Here is a 23,265-nt window from a genome sequence, read left to right as displayed (position 1 = left end):
TAATGGCACATTATGGAACATGGAAACAGCAGACAGTGGCTGTCTCAAATGGCACCCTATTCCCCCACGTAAAGCACTACTTTTGACCAGAGCCCTATGTTGCATCTGGTCAAAAGTAGTGCACTATATATGGTTCCTTTTTGGGACGCAGAGAGCAAGAATTCTGGACTGGTTGTTCCTTTTGGAAAAATAATTTCCAACATGATTTACTGTCAAGGAGGAAAGAACACTGTCCCTGTAACTAAGGCTTCCAGGAAAATAAGTCACAGATAGAACTTCTATCATGGAACACAGATAAAAAACATAATGTATAGAGGTTGTGAACTGACACACTGAATCTCTGACTTAGGTTTTCTATGGTTCCATTTATTCCCTGTTAACATGCTCCATTATGTATTAGATAGATGAATGTAATTAGACAGAATGTGCTAAATGTGTTGTCAATGCAACCTAACCCTACTCGGCCCGGCTCTTACCAGTATTCTTCCCCTGTTCCTGTTTCCCAGGTATGGGCCCAGTCCATATGAATGAGGTGAAGTGCTCTGGGTTTGAGAAGTCCGTCACAGAGTGTTTCTTCAACAAGGAGTCTTTGGGCTGTAGCCATGAGGAAGATGCAGCCGTCACGTGTAACGTTCCAGCCATGGGCTTCCAGGAGAGGGTGAGTGCTCAACTTGATAAACCATAAATCATCATCAATAAACATTCTTCTTCTTTTTTTGTCTCAGTCATTGGTTGATGAATAATGATGTAGAATCTTATAGTATTCCTATTGCTCCGTGTGTGATAGTAGCTAAAGATCTCTCCTGTGTTGTGTCTCTCTCTGTGCAGCTGCGTCTGAGTGGGGGGCGTAACCCATACGAGGGGCGCGTGGAGGCGTTGGTGGAGAGGAACGGCTCCTTGGTGTGGGGCACGGTGTGCAGTGATGGCTGGGGAACCATGGAGGCCATGGTGGTATGCAGACAGCTAGGCCTGGGCTTCGCCAGTAATGCCTTCCAGGTGAGAATCATTTATTTATTTAACCTTTATTTATACAGGTAAATCAATTAAGAACAAATTCCTGCTTTGACGACTTTGACGACCAAACATGCAGCAGGTCTCAGCAGCATTACAGTACAGTTACACATTCATATTTAATTAATGGATGGAATAGGAGGCCTCTCTCTTACGTGTATGATCTACAGACATACAAGTTGTAGCAGGCAAAACAATGACTGCTGTTTACAGTGAGTAAAAGTTTGGGCCCTAAGGGAAAAAAGGTTTATGTGTTTCTATCCTATTCCAGACTATGACGTAACAGAGGTGGAAGTGGTAATTCAGGGGTGAAGTATCTTGGAGTGTTACGGGCAGAAGGTAGATAAGATTACTGTTCTTAGAAAGGCTAGTTCCAGATCTGTGTGTCAAAATAAGATCACGCAACTACCTACCAGACACAGACTCAAATAAAAATCTGCTTTGATTAAGTGCAAAATGTTTCCGTGTTGTTCGTTATAATCTCGTATAATTAGAGGAATCATTGATACTTTAATGATGTTCCTTGGCTCCTTGATGTTTTATTGATACCACCAACCTCACAAACTGTACCGACTGTGCTGAGCAGAGTCACATCAGACTGGGAAGACATTGAAGTGTGGGTTTTCACTCTGTGAAAGGTGTGTTTTTAGTAGTTTGGTTGGAATTAGATTTTGTAATTAAAAGAATTTTGTGTACTGACAATTATAATCGCCAAGGAGGTAATATTTATGGCTGTTGTGAGTCTAAACTTTTCCATTGTCTTTTTTACGTCATTGCCATCCCAAATGAGAGCTTTCCCCAAATTAGGGCCTTCAGTCAGTGCTGTAAATATAAGTGTGTTAGTGTGTGTCTGTAGTTGCCAAGGGTGAAATATACAGTAACTCTCACTGATGTAGGACTGAACTCTTTCTGTCAACTGTTTCTGTAAACTGTTTCCACCTGCAAAGCAGTAAGGAGACCTTCCAGTCAGACACAAGAGTATTTGTTGGAGCAAATGGATTTTACAAGACTGCTTGATAACAGTAATAGTTGGTTTGGAAAATATCTGTAAACCTTGGAGTAGTAGAAATTATATTGCTTTCAAACCAGAGATTTATGAGTGGAAATTGCAATGTAGGGACAATATGTTATTGTAGGCTGTCTAGTTTACCTCGAAGCAGAGGAATGACTACTGAATAACAACTTTATATGAATAGATTGAAAGCTTATCTATTTCATAGACTGTAGGTTGTTTTAATATTTGTGATGGCTACACTACAAGGATATCTGAGGGTAGGGGTGTCATGCACCCAAATAATCTGAGGGTGCACAAAGTACGTGAGGATGGCTGAGGGAAGGTGGGGGGGTCCGGAGGGGGGCTAGGGAAGATGGACAATTTATAATTTTTTAGCTTTAGTCTGCATTTTAGAGCTATAACCATTATGCTTGATTCCATATATCTATATATATCTAAGCATACATCTTGAGCTGTCTGTATCTTCCTGACTTGTGATTCTTTTTTTAGTTTCTTTATTTTTTTATTAAAGAAACTAAATATGATTCTATGCCTCTGGGAAAAAAGATTGAAAGGAACGTGAGTCTTATTCAGTACATTTAGTTATTGCTGCTTTTCTAAAGTCTACCAACCATGCCAGCTAAGATAATTAGACAAGCTAGCTACTCTAACTTGATGATAGTCTGAAATGGCTTCTTGGTAGCTAGTTATGAGGTAGTAGTGACACAGCTCATAGTGACTCTACTACCTCATTGGGAACCTAACTGGGCTAGCTAAAGCCACATTCATAAAATGGCTAGGTTGCTAGTAGTATTACACAGAAACAACATCAACAAAATCTTTTAATATATTCACTACCGTTCAAAAGTTTGGGGTCACTTAGAAATGTTATTGTTTTTGAAAGAAAGGCACATTTTTTTTGTCCATTAAAATAACATCAAATCGATCAGAAATATAGTGTAGACATTGTTAATGTTGTAAATTACTATTGTAGCTGGAAACGGCTGGTTATTTTATGGAAAATCTACATAGGCCCATTATCAGCAACCATCACTTTCAATGGCACGTTGTGTTAGCTAATCCAAGTTTATCATTTAAAAGGCTAATTGATCATCAGAAAACCCTTTTGCAATTATGATAGCACAGCTGAAAACTGTTGATCTGATTAAAGAAGCAATAAAACTAGCCTTCTTTAGACTAGTTGAGTATCTGGAGCATCAGCATTTGTGGGTTTGAGCACAGGCTAAAAATGGCCAGAAACAAGGAACTTTCTTCTGAAACTCATCAGTCTATTCTTGTTCTGAGAAATGAAAGCTATTCCATGCGAGAAATTGCCAAGAAACTGAAGATCTTGTACAACGCTGTGTACTACTCCCTTCACAGAACAGCGCAAACTGGCTCTAACCAGAAATAGAAAGAGTGGGAGGCCCCGGTGAGAAACAGACACCTCACAAGTCCTCAACTGGCAGCTTCGTTAAATAGTACCTGCAAAACACCAATCTCAACATCAACAGTGAAGATGCTGACCTCCTATATATACAGTACTAGTCAACAGTTTGGACACACCTACTCATCCCAGGGTTTTTCTTTATTTTTACTATTTTCTACATTGTAGAGAAATAGTGAAGACTACAAACTATGAAATAATACATATGGAATCATGTAGGAACCCAAAAAGTGTTAAACTAATCTAAATATATTTTATATTTGAGATTCTTCAAAGTAGCCAACATTTGCCTTGATGACAGCTTTGCACACTCTTGGTATTCGCTCAACCAGCTTAATGAATTAGTCACCTGGAATGCATTTCAATTAACAGGTGTGCCTTGTTAAAAGTTAATTTGTGGGATTTCTTAACTTCTTAATGCATTTGAGCCAATCAGTTGTGTTGTGACAAAGTATACAAAAGATAGCCCTATTTGGTAAAAGACCAAGTCCATATTATGGCAAGAACAGCTCAAATATGTGAAGAGAAACAACACGGCCCAAATAAATGCCTCAAGTAACAGACACATTTCAACATCAACTGGTCAGAGGAGACATGGTATAATTTCTGCAAAGAAACCACTACCAAAGGTGACTAATAAGAAGATACTTTCTTGGGCCAAGAAACATGAGCAATGGACATTAGACTGGTGGAAATCTGTCCTTTGGCCTGATGAGTCCAGATCTGCGATTTTTGGTTTCAACCGCTATGTCTTTGTGAGACTCAGAGTAGGTGAACAGATGACATCTGCATGTGTGGTTCCAACCGTGAAGCACAGAGGAGGAGTTGTGATGGTGTGGGGCTGCTTTGCTGGTGACACTGTCTGTGATTTATTTAGAATTCAAGGCACACTTAACCAGCATGGCTACCACAGCATTTTGTAGCGTTATGCCATCCAATCCAGTTTGCGTTTAGTGGGACTATCATTTGTTTTTCTATTATTATTTATGTTTTTATTTTACCCCTTTTCTCCCCAATTTTGTGGTATCCAATTGGTAGTTACATTCCTGTTTCATCGCGGCAACTCCCGTACGGACTCGGGAGAGGCGAAGGTCGAGAGCCATGCGTCCTCCGAAACACGACCCAACCAAGCCGCACTGCTTCTTGACACAATGCCTGCTTAACCCGGAAGCCAACCACACCAATGTGTCGAAGGAAACACTGTAAACCTGGCGACTGTGTCAGAGTGCATGCGCCTGGCGCGCCACAGGAGTTGCTAGAGCGCGATTGGACAAGGACATCCCTGCCGGTCAAACCCTCCCCTAACCCGAACAATGCTGGGCCAAATGTGCTGCGACAGAGCCTGGACTCGAATCAGGATCTCTAGTGGCACAGCTAGCAACTGCAATGCAGTACCTTAGACCACTGTGCCATTTGTTTTTCAACAGGACAATGGCCCAAAGCACACCTCCCGGCTGTGTAAGGGCTATTTGACCATGAAGGAGAGTGATGGAGTGCTGCCTCCCCAATCACCCGACCTAAACCCAATTGAGATGGTTTGGGATGAATTGGACCGCAGAGTGAAGGAAAAGCAGCCAACAAGTGCTCAGCATATATGGGAACTCCTTCAAGACTGTTGGAAAAGCATTCCAGGTGAAGCTGGTTGAGAGAATGCCAAGAGTGTGCAAAGCTGTCAAGGCAAAGGGTGGAAACTTTGAAGAATCAAAATATAAAATTGATTTAGATTTGTTTAACACTTTTTTGGTTACTTCATGATTCCATATGTGTTATTTCATAGTTTTGATGTCTTCACTGTTATTCTATAATCTAGAAAATGGTAAAAAAATAAAGCAAAACCATTGAATGAGTGGGGGTGTCCAAACTTTTGACTAGTACTGTATAAACTGAACAATGATATTAATGCAACATGCAGCAATTTCAAATATTTGACTGAGTTACAGTTCATGTAAGGGAATTCAGTCAATTTAAATACAGTGCCTTGCGAAAGTATTCGGCCCCCTTGAACTTTGCGACCTTTTGCCACATTTCAGGCTTCAAACATAAAGATATAAAACTGTATTTTTTTGTGAAGAATCAACAACAAGTGGGACACAATAATGAAGTGGAACAACATTTATTGGATATTTCAAACTTTTTTAACAAATCAAAAACTGAAAAATTGGGCGTGCAAAATTATTCAGCCCCTTTACTTTCAGTGCAGCAAACTCTCTCCAGAAGTTCAGTGAGGATCTCTGAATGATCCAATGTTGACCTAAATGACTAATGATGATAAATACAATCCAACTGTGTGTAATCAAGTCTCCGTATAAATGCACCTGCACTGTGATAGTCTCAGAGGTCCGTTAAAAGCGCAGAGAGCATCATGAAGAACAAGGAACACACCAGGCAGGTCCGAGATACTGTTGTGAAGAAGTTTAAAGCCGGATTTGGATACAAAAAGATTTCCCAGGCTTTAAACATCCCAAGGAGCACTGTGCAAGCGATAATATTGAAATGGAAGGAGTATCAGACCACTGCAAATCTACCAAGACCTGGCCGTCCCTCTAAACTTTCAGCTCATACAAGGAGAAGACTGATCAGAGATGCAGCCAAGAGGCCCATGATCACTCTGGATGAACTGCAGAGATCTACAGCTGAGGTGGGAGACTCTGTCCATAGGACAACAATCAGTCGTATATTGCACAAATCTGGCCTTTATGGAAGAGTGGCAAGAAGAAAGCCATTTCTTAAAGATATCCATAAAAAGTGTTGTTTAAAGTTTGCCACAAGCCACCTGGGAGACACACCAAACATGTGGAAGAAGGTGCTCTGGTCAGATGAAACCAAAATTGAACTTTTTGGCAACAATGCAAAACGTTATGTTTGGCGTAAAAGCAACACAGCGTAAAAGCGTAAAAGCAACATCACCCTGAACACACCATCCCCACTGTCAAACATGGTGGTGGCAGCATCATGGTTTGGGCCTGCTTTTCTTCAGCAGGGACAGGGAAGATGGTTAAAATTGATGGGAAGATGGATGGAGCCTAATACAGGACCATTCTGGAAGAAAACCTGATGGAGTCTGCAAAAGACCTGAGACAGGGACGGAGATTTGTCTTCCAACAAGACAATCCATTTGTGTTGATTCTTCACAAAAAAATACAGTTTTATATCTTTATGTTTGAAGCCTGAAATGTGGCAAAAGGTCGCTAAGTTCAAGGGGGCCGAATACTTTTGCAAGGCACTGTACATTCATTAGACCCTGATCTATGACCCTGATCTATTGATTTCACATGACTGGAAATACAGATATGTGTCTGTTGGTCAGAGATACCTTTAGAAATAAGGGCCTCCCAGTGGGCCTCAGGATCTCGTCATAGTATCTCTGTGCATTCAAATTGCCATCACTAAAAGGCAATTGTGTTCGTTGTCCATAGCTTATGCCTGCCCATACCATAACCCCACCACCACCATGGGGCACTCTTCGCAAATAGCTCACCCACACGACGTCAAACACGTGGGTCTGCGGTTGTGAAGTCGATTGGATGTACTACCAAATTCTCTGAAACAACATTAGAGGTGGCTTATGGTAGAGAAATTAACATTCAATTATCTGGCAACAGCTCTGGTGGATATTCCTGCAGTCAACATGCCAATTGCACACTCCCTCAACTTGAGACTGTCGCATTGTGTTGTGTGACAAAACTGCACATTTGTGCTGGGGCCTTTTATTGTCCCCAGTACAAGGTGCACCTGTGTAATTATCATGCTTTTTAATCAGCTTCTTGATATGCCACACCTGTCAGGTGGATGGTTTATCTTGGCAAAGGAGAAATGCTCACTAACCGGGATGTAAACTAATTTGTGCACACAATTTGAGAGAAATTACGCCTCTTGTGCATTTGAACATTTTCTGGGATCTTTCATTTCAGCTCATGAAACATGGGACCAAAACATGTTGCGTGTATATTTTTTTGTTCAGTGTATAAGGAATCATAGCTTTCACCTGGTCAGTCATGGAAGGAGCAGGTATCCTTCAGTTTTATTACACTCAGTATTTTATATATATATATATATATATATATATATATATATATATATATATATATATATATATATATATATATATATACATAGATAGATTGATAGATAGATATATATATAATATAAACAGTATTAAACAGAACATCTGTGCCCCCGATGGGCATGACGCCTCTGTCTGAGGGACAAAATAAAGTAATAGTGACACTACTAAATACAGCTAGAGAGATAATGAACAGGCTGCCCCCTCTTGTGGTTAGTAGAAAAATAGTTTTGCTTATATTTGTTGCTACCTTGAATCCATTGTGAATTTGAATCCTACCAGTATATTGTTCTAACACCATTATACAGTGCATTCTGAAAATATTCATACTCCTTCCCTTTTTCCACATTTTGTTACGTTACAGCCTTATTCTAAAATGGATTCAATTGTTTTTTCCCCCCTCATCAATCTACACACTATCCCATAATGACAAAGAAGAAACAGGTTTTTAGAAATGTTTGCAAATGTATATAAAAAAAAAAAAGAATTAAATATCACATTTACATACATTTTCAGACCCCCTTATTGAAGCACCTCTGGCAGCGATTACAGCTGTGAGACTTCTTGGGTATGACGAAACAAGCTTGGCACACCTGTATTTGGAGTTTCTCCCATTATTCTATGCAGATCCGCTCAAGCTTTATCAGGTTGGATGGGGAGCGTCACTGCCCAACTTTTTTCAGGTCTCTCCAGAGATGTTCGATCTGGTTCTAGTCCGAGCTCTGGCTGGGACATTCAGAGACAAGACACTCCTGCATTGTCTTCGCTGTGTGCTTAGGGTTGTTGTCCTGTTGGAAGGTAAAACCTTCACCCCAGGTCCTGAGCACTCTGGAGCAGGTTTTCATCAAGGATCTCTCTGTACTTTGCTCCGTTCATCTTCCCCAGACCCTGCCGCTGAAAAACATCCTCACAGCATGATGTTCACCGTAGGGATGGTGCTTCATCGTAGAGATGGTGCCATGTTTCTTCCAGACGTGACACTTGGCATTCAGTCCAAAGAGTTCAATCTTGATTTCTTCAGACCAGAGAATCTTGGTATGAGAGTCCTTTAGGTGCCTTTTGACAAACTCCAAGCGGGCTGTCATGTGCCTTTTACTGAGGAGTGGCTTCTGTCTGGCCACTCTACCATAAAGGCCTGATTGGTGGAGTGCTGCAGAGATAGTTGTCCTTGTGGAAGGTTCTCCCATCTCCACAGGGGAACTCTGGAGCTCTGTCAGGGTGACCATCAGGTTTTTGGTCACCTCCCTGACCAAGGACATTCTCCTGCAATTTTTCAGTTTGGACGGTCGGTCAGTTCTAGGAAGATTCTTGGTGATTACAAACTTCTTTCATTTTAAGAATGATAGAGGCCACTGTGTTCTTGGGGACCTTCAATTCTGCAGAAATGTTTTGGTACCCTTCCCCTTTTTCTCTACACGATCCTGTCTACGGAGAATTCCTTCGACCTAATGTCTTGGTTTTTGCTTTGACATGCACTGTCAACTGTGGGACCTTTATATAGACAGGTGTCTGCCTTTCCAAATCATGGCCAATGAATTGGATATACCACAGGTGCACTCCAATCAAGTTGTAGAAACATATCAAGGATGATCAATGGAAACAGGATGCACCTGAGCTCAATTTTGAGTCTCACAGCAAAGGGTCTGAATACTTATGTAAATAAGGTATTTCTGTTTTTTATACATTTGCAAAAATGGCCAAAAAACTGTTTTTCGCTTTCATTAAGTGTGTAGATTGATAAGAAAAAACATTTAATTTAATCAATTTTAGAGTTAGGCTGTAATGTAACATATGGAAAAGGTCAAGGGGTCTGAATACTTTCTGAAGGCTCTGTATAATGATAAAATGTAATAATACAATTGCATAACAAACACATAACCTAGGACATGTTCCGCAAATTCTCTGTCTGATAAAATACATGCCTGACCTCTGTCATGTTGTGTCCCTGTCCTTTAGGAGACGTGGTACTGGCCAGGAGAGGTTAGTGCTGACCCTGTGGTGATGAGTGGGGTGAGATGTTCTGGCACGGAGATGTCCCTATCCCACTGCCTGCACCACGGAGCTCACCTCACCTGTCCTAAAGGAGGAGGACGCAACGCCGCCGGAGTCTCCTGCTCAGAGAGTAAGGGGCTTGTTACACTAACAAAATATGTGAAGTAATATGTACCTTTCTTCAACATCAGATTTGCTACTTTTCTGTTTACACAATCTTTATAATTAGCCTTTGATGTGGTGTGGCCAAAACCTCATTCATGCTGCATAAGAGCGCTCCTATTGCCTTTCCCTCTCAGTAGTCTACCAGTACTAGATGCCTTGGATTGAATGCTGATAATAATGGTTGAATACCAAAACATGTATTTGTCTGTCCTGGCCTTTTTATAAGATAATAACTATAATAACTGTAACATTGTAATGATGAAGTATGCTCACATTTTTAACCACTCTCTCTCTCTCTCCCTCTTCCCTCCCTGCTCTCCCCATCAGCGGCCCCTGACCTGGTCTTGAGCCCCCAGGTAGTGGAGCAGACCACCTATATGGAGGACAGGCCCATGTTCATGCTGCAGTGTGCTTATGAAGAGAACTGCCTATCCACCACCTCCAGCAAGACCCCTGCCAACTCCTACCGCCGCCTGCTGCGCTTCTCCTCCCAGATCCACAACAACGGACAGTCAGACTTCAGACCCAAGGCTGGACGCCACTCCTGGGTGTGGCATGACTGCCATAGGCAAGTTGCTCCATGGCCCTTCCTGTTTGTTTGTGAAATTGAAAGATATGCTTTGTTCACACAGCATGTTGTTAGCCCAGGGCTATGCGCAATGTTATCCAGGCTAGAATTGTATTATTTGTTTAATATGGTGATATATACTCAGATTACAGTTTATTAGGTACACCCATCTAGTACCGGGTCGGACCCCCCTTTGCCTCCAGAACAGACGCAATTCTTTAGGGCATGGACTCTACAAGGTGTCGGAATTGGTCTTTGCGTAATTGATATCAAGGGACATAAAGGGTTCCAGGAAAACATTCCCCACACCAGTACCGTGGACTCCAGGTAGGATGGATCCATGGACTCATGCTACTTACACCAAATCCTGACTCAACAGGAACTGGGATTCATCAGACCAGGCAATGTTTTTCCACTCATCAATTTTCCAGTGTTGGTGATCGCTTGCCCACTTGAGCCGCTTCTTGTTTTTAGCTGATAGGAGTGTAACCCGGTGTGGCTGCAATAGCCCATCTGTGACAAGCATTGACGAGTTGTACATTCCGTGATGCCGTTCTGCACACCACTGTTGTAGTGCGCTGTTATTTGTCTGTTTGTGGCACGCCTGTTAGTTTGCACGATTCTTGCCATTCTCATTCGACCTCTCTCGTGCAACGAGCTGTTGTCTCCCGCAGGACTGCCGCTGACTGGATGTTTTTTGTTTGTTGCACGCCTGGCATCTCTGTAAACCCTAGACACTGTCGTGTGTGAAAATCCCAGGAGGCCACCCGTTTCTGAGATACTGGATCCGGCACGCCTGGCATCAATGATCATACCACTCTTAAAGTCACTTAGATCACTTGTTTTGCCCGTTCTATCGTTTAATCAAACAGTAACTGAATGCCTCTGCCTGTCTGCTTGCTTGGCCTCGATGCCTGTCTGCTTGCTTGGCCTCGATGCCTGTCTGCTTGCTTGGCCTCGATGCCTGTCTGCTTGCTTGGCCTCGATGCCTGTCTGCTTGCTTTATAAAGCAAGCCACGGCTACGTGACTCACTGTCTGTAGGAACGATTCATTTTCGTGAACTGGGTGGTGTACCTAAAAAACTGGTCACTGAGTGTATTTTACCTCATAGTTGTCGGTCACCATGACTACCTAGTTGTCTTTTTATAGGAGACTGACATTAAGGGAACATTCTACTGAACTCTCTAGATAACTCCGTTCTTGAGCCATTTTCCATTTCCATACGTTCGCTGCCCTGTAATTGGCCACAGACTGAAACGTCTCAGATGTTTTCTGTCTAGGCATTGGGTGAACTGTGCAATGTCGGCAGCTTCACACAGTCACCAGTTTTACACAAATAAAACCCTCAGTGCCTGTGGGATTATGCATATAATCTGAATCGCTAAACATATACAATTTTGAAAGCAAATGTTTATTTTGGGTTTCTTAGTGTCTGCCTTAGTGCCATATGTTTCAACAGTCTCTAGCTCTTGTATAAAAACATATCTGCTTCAGAGAGAATATAATAGACTCTACAGTAGATGGCAGGTCTATTTATAAATGAAGTGTCTCTCTCTTTCTCGCTGTGCCCAGGCACTACCACAGCATGGAGGTATTCACCCACTATGACCTGCTCAGCCTCAACGGAACCAAGGTGGCAGAGGGACACAAGGCAAGCTTCTGTCTGGAGGACACTGACTGTGAAGAGGGTAAGAGCCTGGATAAATAAATGTGTGTCCCTAATGGCACTCTATCCCTTACATAGAGTCCATAAGGCCCTGGTCAAAAGTAGTCCACTCTATAATGAATAGGGTTCCATTTGGGACACAGACAGACTAGCTACCTATACTATCTTGTCTGCCTAGTGTTCCTCACTCCTTGCATAGCACATATATAATACAGCCTGAGCAATAGCTCAACATGCTCTTTCACTCACAAAATATTATGTGCCATTGTATGTACTTTGATTAACTTTGATTTATTGTCATCTTGACAGGTATTGAGAAAAGATACGAGTGTGCCAACTTTGGAGAGCAAGGCATCACTGTTGGCTGCTGGGATACGTACAGACATGATATTGACTGCCAGTGGATTGACATCACAGACATCAAGCCCGGAGATTACATATTCCAGGTAAATTACCTTTCTGCTTACTTAGTCTTTCCAGTGAAGGAGTGCGTCCTAAATGACACCCTATTCCCTATATATCCCAGGGCCCGTAAGGCTCTGGTCAAAAGTAGTGCCATTAGGGACGCAACCAAGGTCATTCCTCTACACTATGTTAACTATGTTATCGATTGAGGTCTAATAAAGTTAATTCATTAATTTTATTGGACAAATGTAAAATGCATATAGAGTTTTTTCATTCAACTGAGCAAAATCCTAACTATGATTATCAATGTTAATTTCCACTCTTTGTGTTGGATAATGATTCACAGCATTTTGCTCTCTCCAACAGGTTTTTATTAACCCTAACTATGAGGTGCCTGAGTCCGACTACTCCAACAACTTAATGAAGTGTAGATGTAGATACGACGGCCACCGTATATGGATGTACAGCTGTCATAATGGTAAGACAATGATGTGCCACAATTTGTGTGACTGTTTTACCTCAGAAATTCTGTGTTACTGCATTGTTCCGCAACCCCTTTCATAAATGAAAGTTGGATGTTTGCAGACCTCACAAGTAGACTAATGTTAAGATGTATAGATCCAGCCATTCATTTGTGCAGGAGGTGTATACAGTTGCTGGATGTTAAAGGCCAAGTTCATATTCATTATCTCCAGCACCAAACCAGTGTCTACATATGTGAAAACGGTGTTGTAGAAAAAAAATAAGTTCTACCAGATGACATCATCAAAAGTTACAACATTTGAGTGATTTTCAAACACTATGAGATTCGCGGTGACTTGGGGAGCAAGAAAATACCCTCCTCTGGCTAGAAACTTGTTGAAGGTTTTGAAAATCACTGCTTTTCTTACTTTTAATCCTACCCTATGATGTCACAGACAAGCATTGTTTAGGACCAATCTTCTTATAATTTTACTACAGATCATAAAAATAAACCCTTTTCACATATTTAGACACTGGTTTGGTACTGGAGATAATTCATGAGGTTGAAAAGTGGCGGAGTTGCCCTTAAACTGATGTCGTGGGACTTGGTTTCATCTTGACATTACACTACTTTAGTAATCAAAAAAACGTCTGGCAAACTTTGATTTGAAAGTGTAAAGCGTTGAGACGTTTTTAAATGTTGACCATTTGTCCCTTTCCTGTTCAGGTGGATCGTTAAGCACTGAGACTGAGGAGTCCTTCCCTGGGCTACTGAACAACCAGGTGACCCACAGGTAAAAGGATGGAAGAGAAGAACAGAGCAACCATCACCACCACAGAGAAACTGCCAAAATGTCCCCAACCACTAGACCCCCCCCACCCCCCCTCTCTCTGTTCCCCAGTCAGCAGTCCAGAGTAAACTCTTTTATCTTGTCACCAATAAGACTACAGCTGTTAAGAATCCCCCTGCTAGTTAGGAATGCTATATGGACAAAATGTGGACAAGCTGCCCTATATATACATAATTTGATGTATCTTTCTGTCATCTCAAATTCAATCCCCTCTCATTAGTTTATCCCAAAAGCAGGCAGCCTCTCCCAGCTCTTTGGTTGAGATCAAGAAGGGACTGATGCAGTTTCTCACACCCCTGGGTTAGAGACATGAAATATACATTCCCAATGCTCCCCGCTAGAGGTGATGATGAGACCAAATAGCACCTTATTCCCAAAATAGTGCACTACTTTTGGGTGCTGTGTAAGTTATCTGATGTACAGTAATGAAAGTGAATCCTGCTGCACTTTCTTATTTTTTTTTTTAATGATAGAACATTCAAAGGTCAAAGGTCATTTCCGCAGAGGTTGAATATCTCTGACAAAAATCTTTCTTGAACTATGAACAAAGACATATTTGGGAATACTACAGACTTCATTGATCATGATCTAATAATAGATTTGCATTATAAAGTAAGGGCCTCATATAGGCTACTCTCTAAGTAGCTTAATGACGATGAGTATTGAGGACACAGTATAGTACAATGCAATACATTAGGATCCAATAACTAACTGCCAGTAAGTGCATTGTTGTTGTGAAGTGTTTAACAAACAGATGTCCTGTGATGTAGTAATTTCACCTGTCTTCTATTTTCTTTTTCTTTGGAAATGTAGATGTCATTATTTTGAAGTACAAGGTTGTTACCGTCACCAATCTTTTAGTCTGTGGTATAGATTTCTATGGTCAACACGCTCTATCTTTAAGTTATTCTGTCATGTTTCCCATTCTGACATCTGTATTCAACCCCAGTACCCATCCCAAGTGCCTGAGAAGTTCCTTTTCCAATGTAAAAACTGTGACCAAATGGCAGACATTAGTCCACTCCACACCACAACAGTAGTGGCGGTAGTACGGTAGTTAAAATGGAGGGATACAACTAATGCCCCTCAGTGCCTTATATTGAGAGAAATAAAGTCATTTTTATTTTCTCATGCATATGTTTCCTTTTCAACATTCACAAACAATCTCATCTTTTCAAGCAAACATATTAGTAACTTATTGTTGTAAAAGTCAGGGATTTTAATAGCATTTTTTCCCTTTTTCCTTTCAGTTTTTTTTGTACAATAATGTGTATCTCATTATTTTATTGTACTTTAAAAAAGTAATGGTGCTACCAAACTGTTAACCTCTGTTTTATGAGGGTACAGTACAGTGACAGCTGAATGGCTACAGTATGTTATGCTAACTGTATACTTGAATGGAGTGTAAAAATCCATAATGTCCTTTGTTTGATAACTATATTAAAGCAAACAAATCTAAGTTGTTGGTTGGATATTCAGATATTTGGTAATTTAGCAGATGTTGTTATCCAGAGCAATTTACAGGAGCAATGAGGGTTAAGTGCTTTGCTCAAGGGCACAGACAATTTTTTTACCTAGTCGGCTCAGTTACCTTTCCGTTACTGGCTCAGCACTCTTAACTGCTATCTGCCACCCCGATATAAATTATGCCTTATGCCACCATCCTCATGATCACAAGCTGTGCTTGATTTCCTCAGCCCTTGAATTTGCTGCCATCTTCTGGTTGTTTTACTTTAGGGTAGTGATTTGGCAGTGTACCGTAAAGCAGTAGTCTACTACAGTTCGGTATATACAGAGATAGAGAGGACTAATGTGGCCTTTTGGCCACCAGAGGCCTCTATCATTCTCAATGATGATAAATGATCTCCACCCTCTGGTCATTTATAGTCATTACAGTTTGTTCTTCACTGCTCTGTTGACTTTCCTATCATTTCTACAGTATGACCAAGGGATGTCCTTAACATCTGAATTCTGAATTACTTCAATGGGAGTGAATTTGTTTTAGTGTGGCATCAGAAACATTCTCACAACTAGTTTAACTCTTTCATTTATGCTTCCTTGCCATTTGTTAGAGAGTTATGTGTGCATTGTGCCACACATAAAGAGGTCATAGTCCATAAAGCAAATGACAGAACGTGTTTGACGTACGACAAAAGCTCTGGACTTTCTGCAGCAAGCTACTCCAAATGACAAACTTTGTAGGAGCATGGTATGCATTCCGTTTGGAGCTGTTCACTGGGTGACTGCTTTCAGGGAAAACTAGAGAGAGATGGACGTCCCGTTGACATTGGTCGGAGTAAATCCAGGCCTCATTACTCTGTTAGGACTGTCTCCTGTGCAAATGTAAGCAGCCCTGCATTACTCGGGTATAGTAAGGTTTATCTCCAGCACCCTCAGGAACAGGGCTGTTAAGAAAACCTGACAAGCTGCTTCACAGTTTAGACAAATGCTCCAGGTCTCAAGCATAGGTTGTGCCCCAAATGGCACCCTATTTCCTATATAATTAACTACTTTTGACTAGAGCTCCATGGGCCCTGGTCAAAAGCCTTGTGCACTAAAAAGGGAATAGGGTGCCATTTGGGACGCAGATATAGATACTGAATTTAGCCCCAGCCATGCATGGCCTATTATCATGGAAGATGTGATTCATCCAGGACCATAAACTCCACACCTATCACCCTCTGACTGTTTTAGTTTTTAGTATCCAAGTGTTTGTCTAATCCCCTTCCAACTACCAAGACCACCCATTCCTCTGATATACTGTAGTCCGCACAGACACACACATGTCCAACAAGACACACAAACTAACCACACTCCTCACACGGCTGAGGGTCTTGTTTTGTGGCCGGGGAGGGATGACCACCTACTATGCTGTGCCACCAGGAGGGGAATGTCACGGGTAACTTGAGACTTAGTGGCTATCGACAGACATTCGTTTGACTAGACATGCTTGGGCAAGAGAAAATCTCCTTCTACTCTATGAGGTAACAAAGAGCTGCATTCATGTGATTAAAGGTTGAAGGGAGATCGAATTATGTTTGAGGCATGGCTGAATAGAGGATGTGCGAGCTAAAACTAGAGGGGATATGGTTCAGCAGTCTCTTTCTCTGGCTCGGCTTGGGAGAGGACAGGGAACCAGAACAGGTGATGGGCTCTTATTTCTCTTAGTCAAGAGTTACGACAGAGCTCATGGGAAGGTTCTGTGTTTGCGTCCCAAATTGCACCCTATTCCCTATGTAGTGCACTACTTTTGACCAGAGCCGTAGCTGTGTCCCTTTTTCAAATCTTACTAGAAATCTCTCTCCACCTCCTTAGTTATACCCAGAATGACTTTTCTGTGAATGTTTAGTTTAACAGAGAGAAATACTACTATTTTCAGTGAGATTTATTAGTGCTGGTGCTCTTCTATAACTCTTGTTGACAAGAGAAAATATTACCTGGAACTGAAAACAGCTCTCTGGAAAGTCCTGATGTTTTTCCAACCCTAGGTTGCACGTTTTCCTCTCTAAATTACACTCTGACCAGACATCAGTACACACACAGTCTGTGTGAAACCAGTTTTAGTCCATCTATGCTATTAGTGTATGGATGAAGAGGAGGTTCCACGGCAGGTCCACTGAGGGCCTTCTGCTCTGCTAGAGAAGCAGGAACGAGCATGCAGCAGAGCAGCGGGACGACACTATTGCAACACTGTCCAGTGGGCATAAAAGAATGTATGACTGAAAGAGCACGAACACATTCCCTTTGCTAAGAGTGGTTTATACTTTCTTTGAACATGGCAAAGGTCCAACGGACACCCCTCTCAACAGCTACTTATAAAAGAGCAGTTTACATTCCTTTACAAAGACATGTGTATGTACAGAGGTGCCTGGCAGGAATTTCTAATGAAAATAATCATCTGTGTGTGCACATTGTTCCACCAGGACCAGGTCTGCACCAGCACCCGATGAACAAATAGGGCTATGTGGTCTTGTATGGCTCAGTTGGAAGGGCATGGTGCTTGAAACGCCAGGATTGTGGGTTAAATTCCCAGAGCCACCCATACGTATGGATTAAAGTGTCTGCTAAATGGCGTACAGTGCCTGGTTCCTGTGTGTAACAAAATGTGTAAAAAGTAAAGGGGTCTGAATTAAAAACGATGTCTCTCTCTACAGGCAGAACATTCACAGACACAGCTTGGGTTAGGCCTGACTGAGTGTTGAAAAACACTATGTTGAGACGTTGTCATTATGAGTTAGTAAACCGTTTCACAGCATGACACTAGTTGATGAAAATGGGTTGGGATCTCAATGGAAAAATTATGTTCTTTGTGATATGCAATAACTTACACAAGCCTTAAAGATGTGCTTGAGTGAGGTAAATAGATTCAAGACATGATTTTTAGTGCTCTTGAAAATCTTGGGACAAAAACACTGTGCTGTCAGAGTGGCTGTAATACTGTCATATGATTCCACCAATATAAAACAAATTGCTCTAGAGCAATGACATGGTCTCAAAGATTTTCTAGATTTAGTTACAGCATGGGGTGAACGAGGAAAAATATAATGTCAGTCTTGGAAAGCAAGACCAGCCATATTTCAATTCAATAACATGCCACATATTTCTATCCATCATTAGATTACAGAAATTGCTCTCACGCAGTCTCACTACTCACAGATACTTTTAGATTTCTCCCATTGAGCAGTTTTTGATGGTATTCGATTGCTACAGAGTAATTTGGTTCGCAGTGCAGAAAGACTATGAGGACAGGCATATGGGCAATTCTATGCACAATGACTACTTTAAAGAATCTCCACAGAAAATAGTACAAAAACCCATTTACTTGAGAAACAGTGCAGATGCAAAGTTTGGTAACAAAGTGAAGGCACCATTTTCATCTGCACTGTTCTTCAAGTAATGTGTTTTTTATAAAAAAATGTAAATTGTTAAAGTGTAAATTGTTAAAAGTAGTCCTTGTGCATAGAGTTGTATGGTTTATTTAACTATGCAAACATTGTTTTTTCTTTGACAAACATTTTAAAGTGAAGAATCTGAGTCTCAGCATCCCTCTATTACCAGTACAATTGCCCATATGGAATCTGTTGTACACATCCTGTGTGGCATGACTGTGTCTTAAACCTTATGGATGCCTATGAGTGACATAATTAAATCTTAAATTGTAATGGTTAAATTTAAATTATAAATCAATATAATTTTTGCAATTCCTTTCCCTAAATGGGTATGCATTTGTGACAAAATTCAAATTGAATTTATCCAGTACAACACATACATTTCTCATGTTTGTTTGTGACGAAAACTATTTGAATTCTCAACTGCAATTGAAAATTATTTTCCATACTCTGTGTGGTTTAAGACTGTCCAAATTCCAATGATCAATCAAATTAGATAAATCAATCGCAATGCTTCATTTTGCTATTTAGTTTCCTCATTGCTCCTCTGCGTTTGACCTGTCAATCATACACGGTGGGCTGGGTTTTGGTAACGTGAGGCAGAAGAGGTTGCCTGGTCTTGCTAGCTATGCTCAGACAGAAATACTCTTAATTTCTAAAATATTTATGGATCAGTGACGGATAAGCGAAGCTGTACTATATACTGAACAACTCACTATACACACTGAGTGTACAAAACATATTTCCATGAGATAGACCAGGTGAATCCAGGTGAAAGCAATGATCCCTTATTGATGTCACTTGTTAAATCCACTTCAGTCAGTGTAGATGAAGGGGAGGAGACATGGATTGTGACAATTGAGACATGGATTGTGTGTGTGCCATTCAGAGGGTGAATGGGAAAAACAAAAGATTTAAGTGCCTTTGAACAGGATATTATAGTAGGTGCCAGGCGCACCGGTGTGTGTCAAGAACTGCAACGTTGCTGGGTTTTTCACGCTCAATTGTTTCCCGTGTGTATCAAGAATGGTCAACCACCCAAAGGACATCCAGCCAACTTGACACAACTGTGGGAAGCATTGGGGTCAACATGTGCCTGTATCCCTGTGGAACGCTTTCGACACCTTGTATTGTTCATGCCCCGACGAATTGAGAGTGTTTTGAGGGCAAAAAGGGGAGCAACTCAATTTTAGGAAGGCATAATTGCATCTGTCAAACTGGTAAGCCTACCTCCTATTTCTTAGTGTGCCAACAAAGCCTTGTTAGTAAATTTGCCTATTTAACTTTCAGCACCAGGCACTGTCCATATTGATTTTAGAAATAGCGATCCACACACGATTGGTGGGTGCAACTCAACTCGTCTTTTAAGATATTTATCCAATTATATTCCATTCTCTTTTTTCATCATAGATATATTCCCAATATTATTATCATAATTCTGTTTTCACATGTGTATTTCACACATTTTATTAAGCTGTTGGTGATTGCTTCTACTTATAAATCATTTGACCGCTGTAGGTTGATATTCTTGTTTCCTAATGTTATTCTTTCACAATTTTCTGAGTCCTCGTGTGTGTAACTCAAATGTGTCTTTTGGTCTGGATTGGGAAGGTGTGAAATGTATCAACGAGAGAATGAAGCCAAATCAAACATAGAAATTCTCTTCAATGTATGTGCTGTCACTTCTCGTACGCAGACCCATGAGCCACTGCGGCCCCTCATGATGAGATCCACTTTTTTGTGGCCCAAACCCCATCAAAGATGCCCATCCCTGATACTGTAAATACACACACATCATTTTTATGAAAAAAAACTTGTGGAACAGAACTTGTGGAACTCACGGTCAAGCGAAATTCTACAATATATTACTTGTGCACAGTGCGCTCTGAAGAGGAAACAATGATATGCAGTCTAACATCGCTCCCAAACAGCACAGATGTGCAATTTTTTTTATTCACTCAATCTACACACAATACCCCATAATGATGAAAAAATGATATCACATTTACATACGTGTTCAGACCCTTTCCCCAGCACTTTTGCAGCAATTACATTCGAGTCATCCGGTCATTTTTCCCTTAATCCTGACTAGTCTCCCAGTCCCTGCCGCTAAAAAACATCCCCACAGCATGATGCTGCCACCACCATGCTTCACGATAGGGATGGTGCCAGGTTGCCTCCAGATGTGATGCTTGGCATTCAGGCCAAAGAATTCGATCTTGGTTTCATCAGACCAGAGAATCTCATGGTCTGAGAGTCCTTTAGGTGCCTTTTGGCTAAATTCAAGCGGACTGTCATGTGCCTTTTACTGAGGAGTGGCTTCCGTCTGTTTGGTGGAATGCTGCAGAGATGGTTGTCCTTCTGGAAGATTCTCCCATCTCCACAGAGGAACTCTAGAGCTTTGTCAGAGTGACCATCAGATTATTGGTTACCTCCCTGACCAAAGCCCTTCTCCCCCAATTGCTCAGTTTGGCAGGGTGGCCAGCTCTAGGAAAAGTATTGGTGGTTCCAAACTTCTTCCATTTCAGAATGATGGTATCACTATGTTCTTGGGGACCTTCAATGCTGCAGAAATGTAAAAAAGGTGTTTCTGTTTTTTATTTTTAGTAAATTTGCAAACATTTCTAAAAACCTGTTTTTGCTTTGTCATTATGGGGTATTGTGTGTAGATTGCGGAGAATCTATTTTTTTTAATTCAATTTTAGAACAAGGCTGTAACGTAACTAAATGTGGAAAAAGTCAAAGGGTCTGAATACTTTCACAAGGCACTGTATATATGTAATGTATTAATTGAATGGTGAGCCCTTCAGAAAAAATACATTTAAATCGGGTTTTCATATGATTTTTTTCCACCCTGCTCCATGGATTCAATGTATTTCCTTTAAAATTTGGCTCCCAGTGTGCCTTTACTTCCAGGCAATTATGACGCATCTGGTAGCTCCTTCTCTGTATCAAATATAATTTTATAACAAACCAAGATAGACCAAAGCCTGACGTTTCCAATGGGGGAAAAAAAATGTCACAGTGGGCAGAACAAGCAAGGGGGGTGGCAGAGCCAAGCACGAGCTAGTGAGATCCCACTGGCGCATTCTATTAAGTATTTTCATATTTCTATTAGGGAACGCCTACTCTGTGAAGTGAGCATATGCAATAACTCAATTCGCCTTGCACTTCTAAAGAACGCAATTGTTTTTTACTTTGGAAAGGGTAAGATCCACAAAACTTAGTCCACTCTGTTAGTAACAGATTCTAGTTTTGGGAACAGAAAACTGTATTGATATCAAATATTTAAATGATGTGAAAATTAGCACGTCTGCCAAAATCCATCTCGCTCCATATTCTCCCACTTCCGGCAACTGGGCTTCCTCTCATCACCATATTTGGTAGAGTGGAAACGCCAACCGGATGCTTCACACTCATACATCTGGTGAAATATCTGGCTCATTGTTCTGTGTCTGGATGCTCCTAGGCTAATAGCAAGCTATCTAACCTATCGGTAGCTAGCTACCTATAATAGCCAATTTGCCATATTAACTAGCTATTAGTGTCTCCCGTGTCCCCTCCACTGAGCTTTATAGTCTCCTCCCACAAACTCTTTGCAACATGTTCTGTTCTTCTTCTTCTTCTGTGGGGTTTCACACTGGCTGTTGTTACCGGGACAGCCAAAAAACGCATCACATCGACACAGCTACGACCGAAAGTAACTGTTGCCAGCAACACAGGCAACCTCTTCCGCCTCACGTTACCGAAACGCCACCCACAGTGTTCGATTGGCAATCAACACAGGTTGAACGAGGAAATTAGGAAGCTAAATGGCATATAAAACATTTAATTGATTATTTGAATATTGACAGTCTTAAACCACACAGAGTAGGGAAAATATATTATTTGCATAACTGTTTATGCGATCACAACAGGGAAATGAAATGGCAAACATGAGAAATTATTTGTCATTTAAGCATTTACATTTAATTTTTAAATGTGTCAGTGTTGTACTGGATAATACCATGGAAATTAAATATCAAACAATATTAAGGCTACCTAAGTATGATTCTCAATCAGAGACAACTAATGACATCTGCCTCTAATTGAGAACCATACCAGGCCAAACACAAAACACAACATAGAAAAACTAACATAGACAACCCACCTAACTCACGCCCTGACCATACTAAAACAAAGCAAAAGAACTAAGGTCAGAACGTGACACTATGCGTACTCAATCATGAAAATGATCATGCAATATCTTCTTTTGCATTTCAATCACAATTTTGTCATAGAAAATGCATTCACATTTAGGAAAAGGAATTGCCAACATGATATTGATTTGTGATTTTCCCATTTAATTTCCAATTGAGTTTGGGCAAATAAATGCTTCCATAGAAACTCACCACAGTATTGTAGATTTTATCTGTCCAGGCTCTTGTCTTCAAAGATGGTTACTTATGTTCAGTTAAAGTACAATGTTTAAAGGCATTGCAAAATTCCTCTAGAATTGTACATCAACAGACACATACTGTACTTGGGCAGCAATAGTCAAGACTTCATATAAGATATTAGAAAATGCAGACATCTCATTTGTTTGGGTGCATTGAGAGGGCATGGAGGAAAAACAGGGCAGGTGTAACATTTCTGTCCATCTCCACTCTGCTCTCCCTGCCGCTCCCAGGCCAAAATCAGACGCTCTGCAGTGCTGGAGAAATAATCCAGGAGGTCTCCATAAAGCCAAGGTCTATTTCAGAAATGACACC

The 23,265-nt window shown here is 41.0% G+C and overlaps 1 protein-coding gene across 1 annotated transcript in view; it reads left to right on the top strand.

The window, feature by feature from the left end:
- LOC110536278 (lysyl oxidase homolog 2B) overlaps positions 1 to 15,084 on the top strand; it is a 59,162-nt gene extending 44,078 nt beyond the window's left edge. Inside the window, exons 7-14 of the mRNA XM_021621975.3 lie at positions 507 to 658; positions 829 to 996; positions 9,472 to 9,637; positions 10,000 to 10,240; positions 11,814 to 11,929; positions 12,217 to 12,353; positions 12,679 to 12,790; positions 13,502 to 15,084. Coding sequence (XP_021477650.1) covers positions 507 to 658; positions 829 to 996; positions 9,472 to 9,637; positions 10,000 to 10,240; positions 11,814 to 11,929; positions 12,217 to 12,353; positions 12,679 to 12,790; positions 13,502 to 13,572 — 1,163 coding nt within the window. The 3' untranslated portion in view covers positions 13,573 to 15,084. The remainder of the gene's footprint in view (positions 1 to 506; positions 659 to 828; positions 997 to 9,471; positions 9,638 to 9,999; positions 10,241 to 11,813; positions 11,930 to 12,216; positions 12,354 to 12,678; positions 12,791 to 13,501) is intronic.
- The last annotated feature ends 8,181 nt before the right edge of the window (positions 15,085 to 23,265 follow it).

This window comes from Oncorhynchus mykiss, chromosome 11 (assembly GCF_057628025.1).
Source record: "Oncorhynchus mykiss isolate SJ-2025 chromosome 11, ASM5762802v1, whole genome shotgun sequence".
In the NCBI taxonomy this organism is placed as follows: domain Eukaryota; kingdom Metazoa; phylum Chordata; class Actinopteri; order Salmoniformes; family Salmonidae; genus Oncorhynchus; species Oncorhynchus mykiss.
Note: the sequence above shows the minus strand (reverse complement) of the source record. Positions and strands in the feature narration are given on the sequence as shown.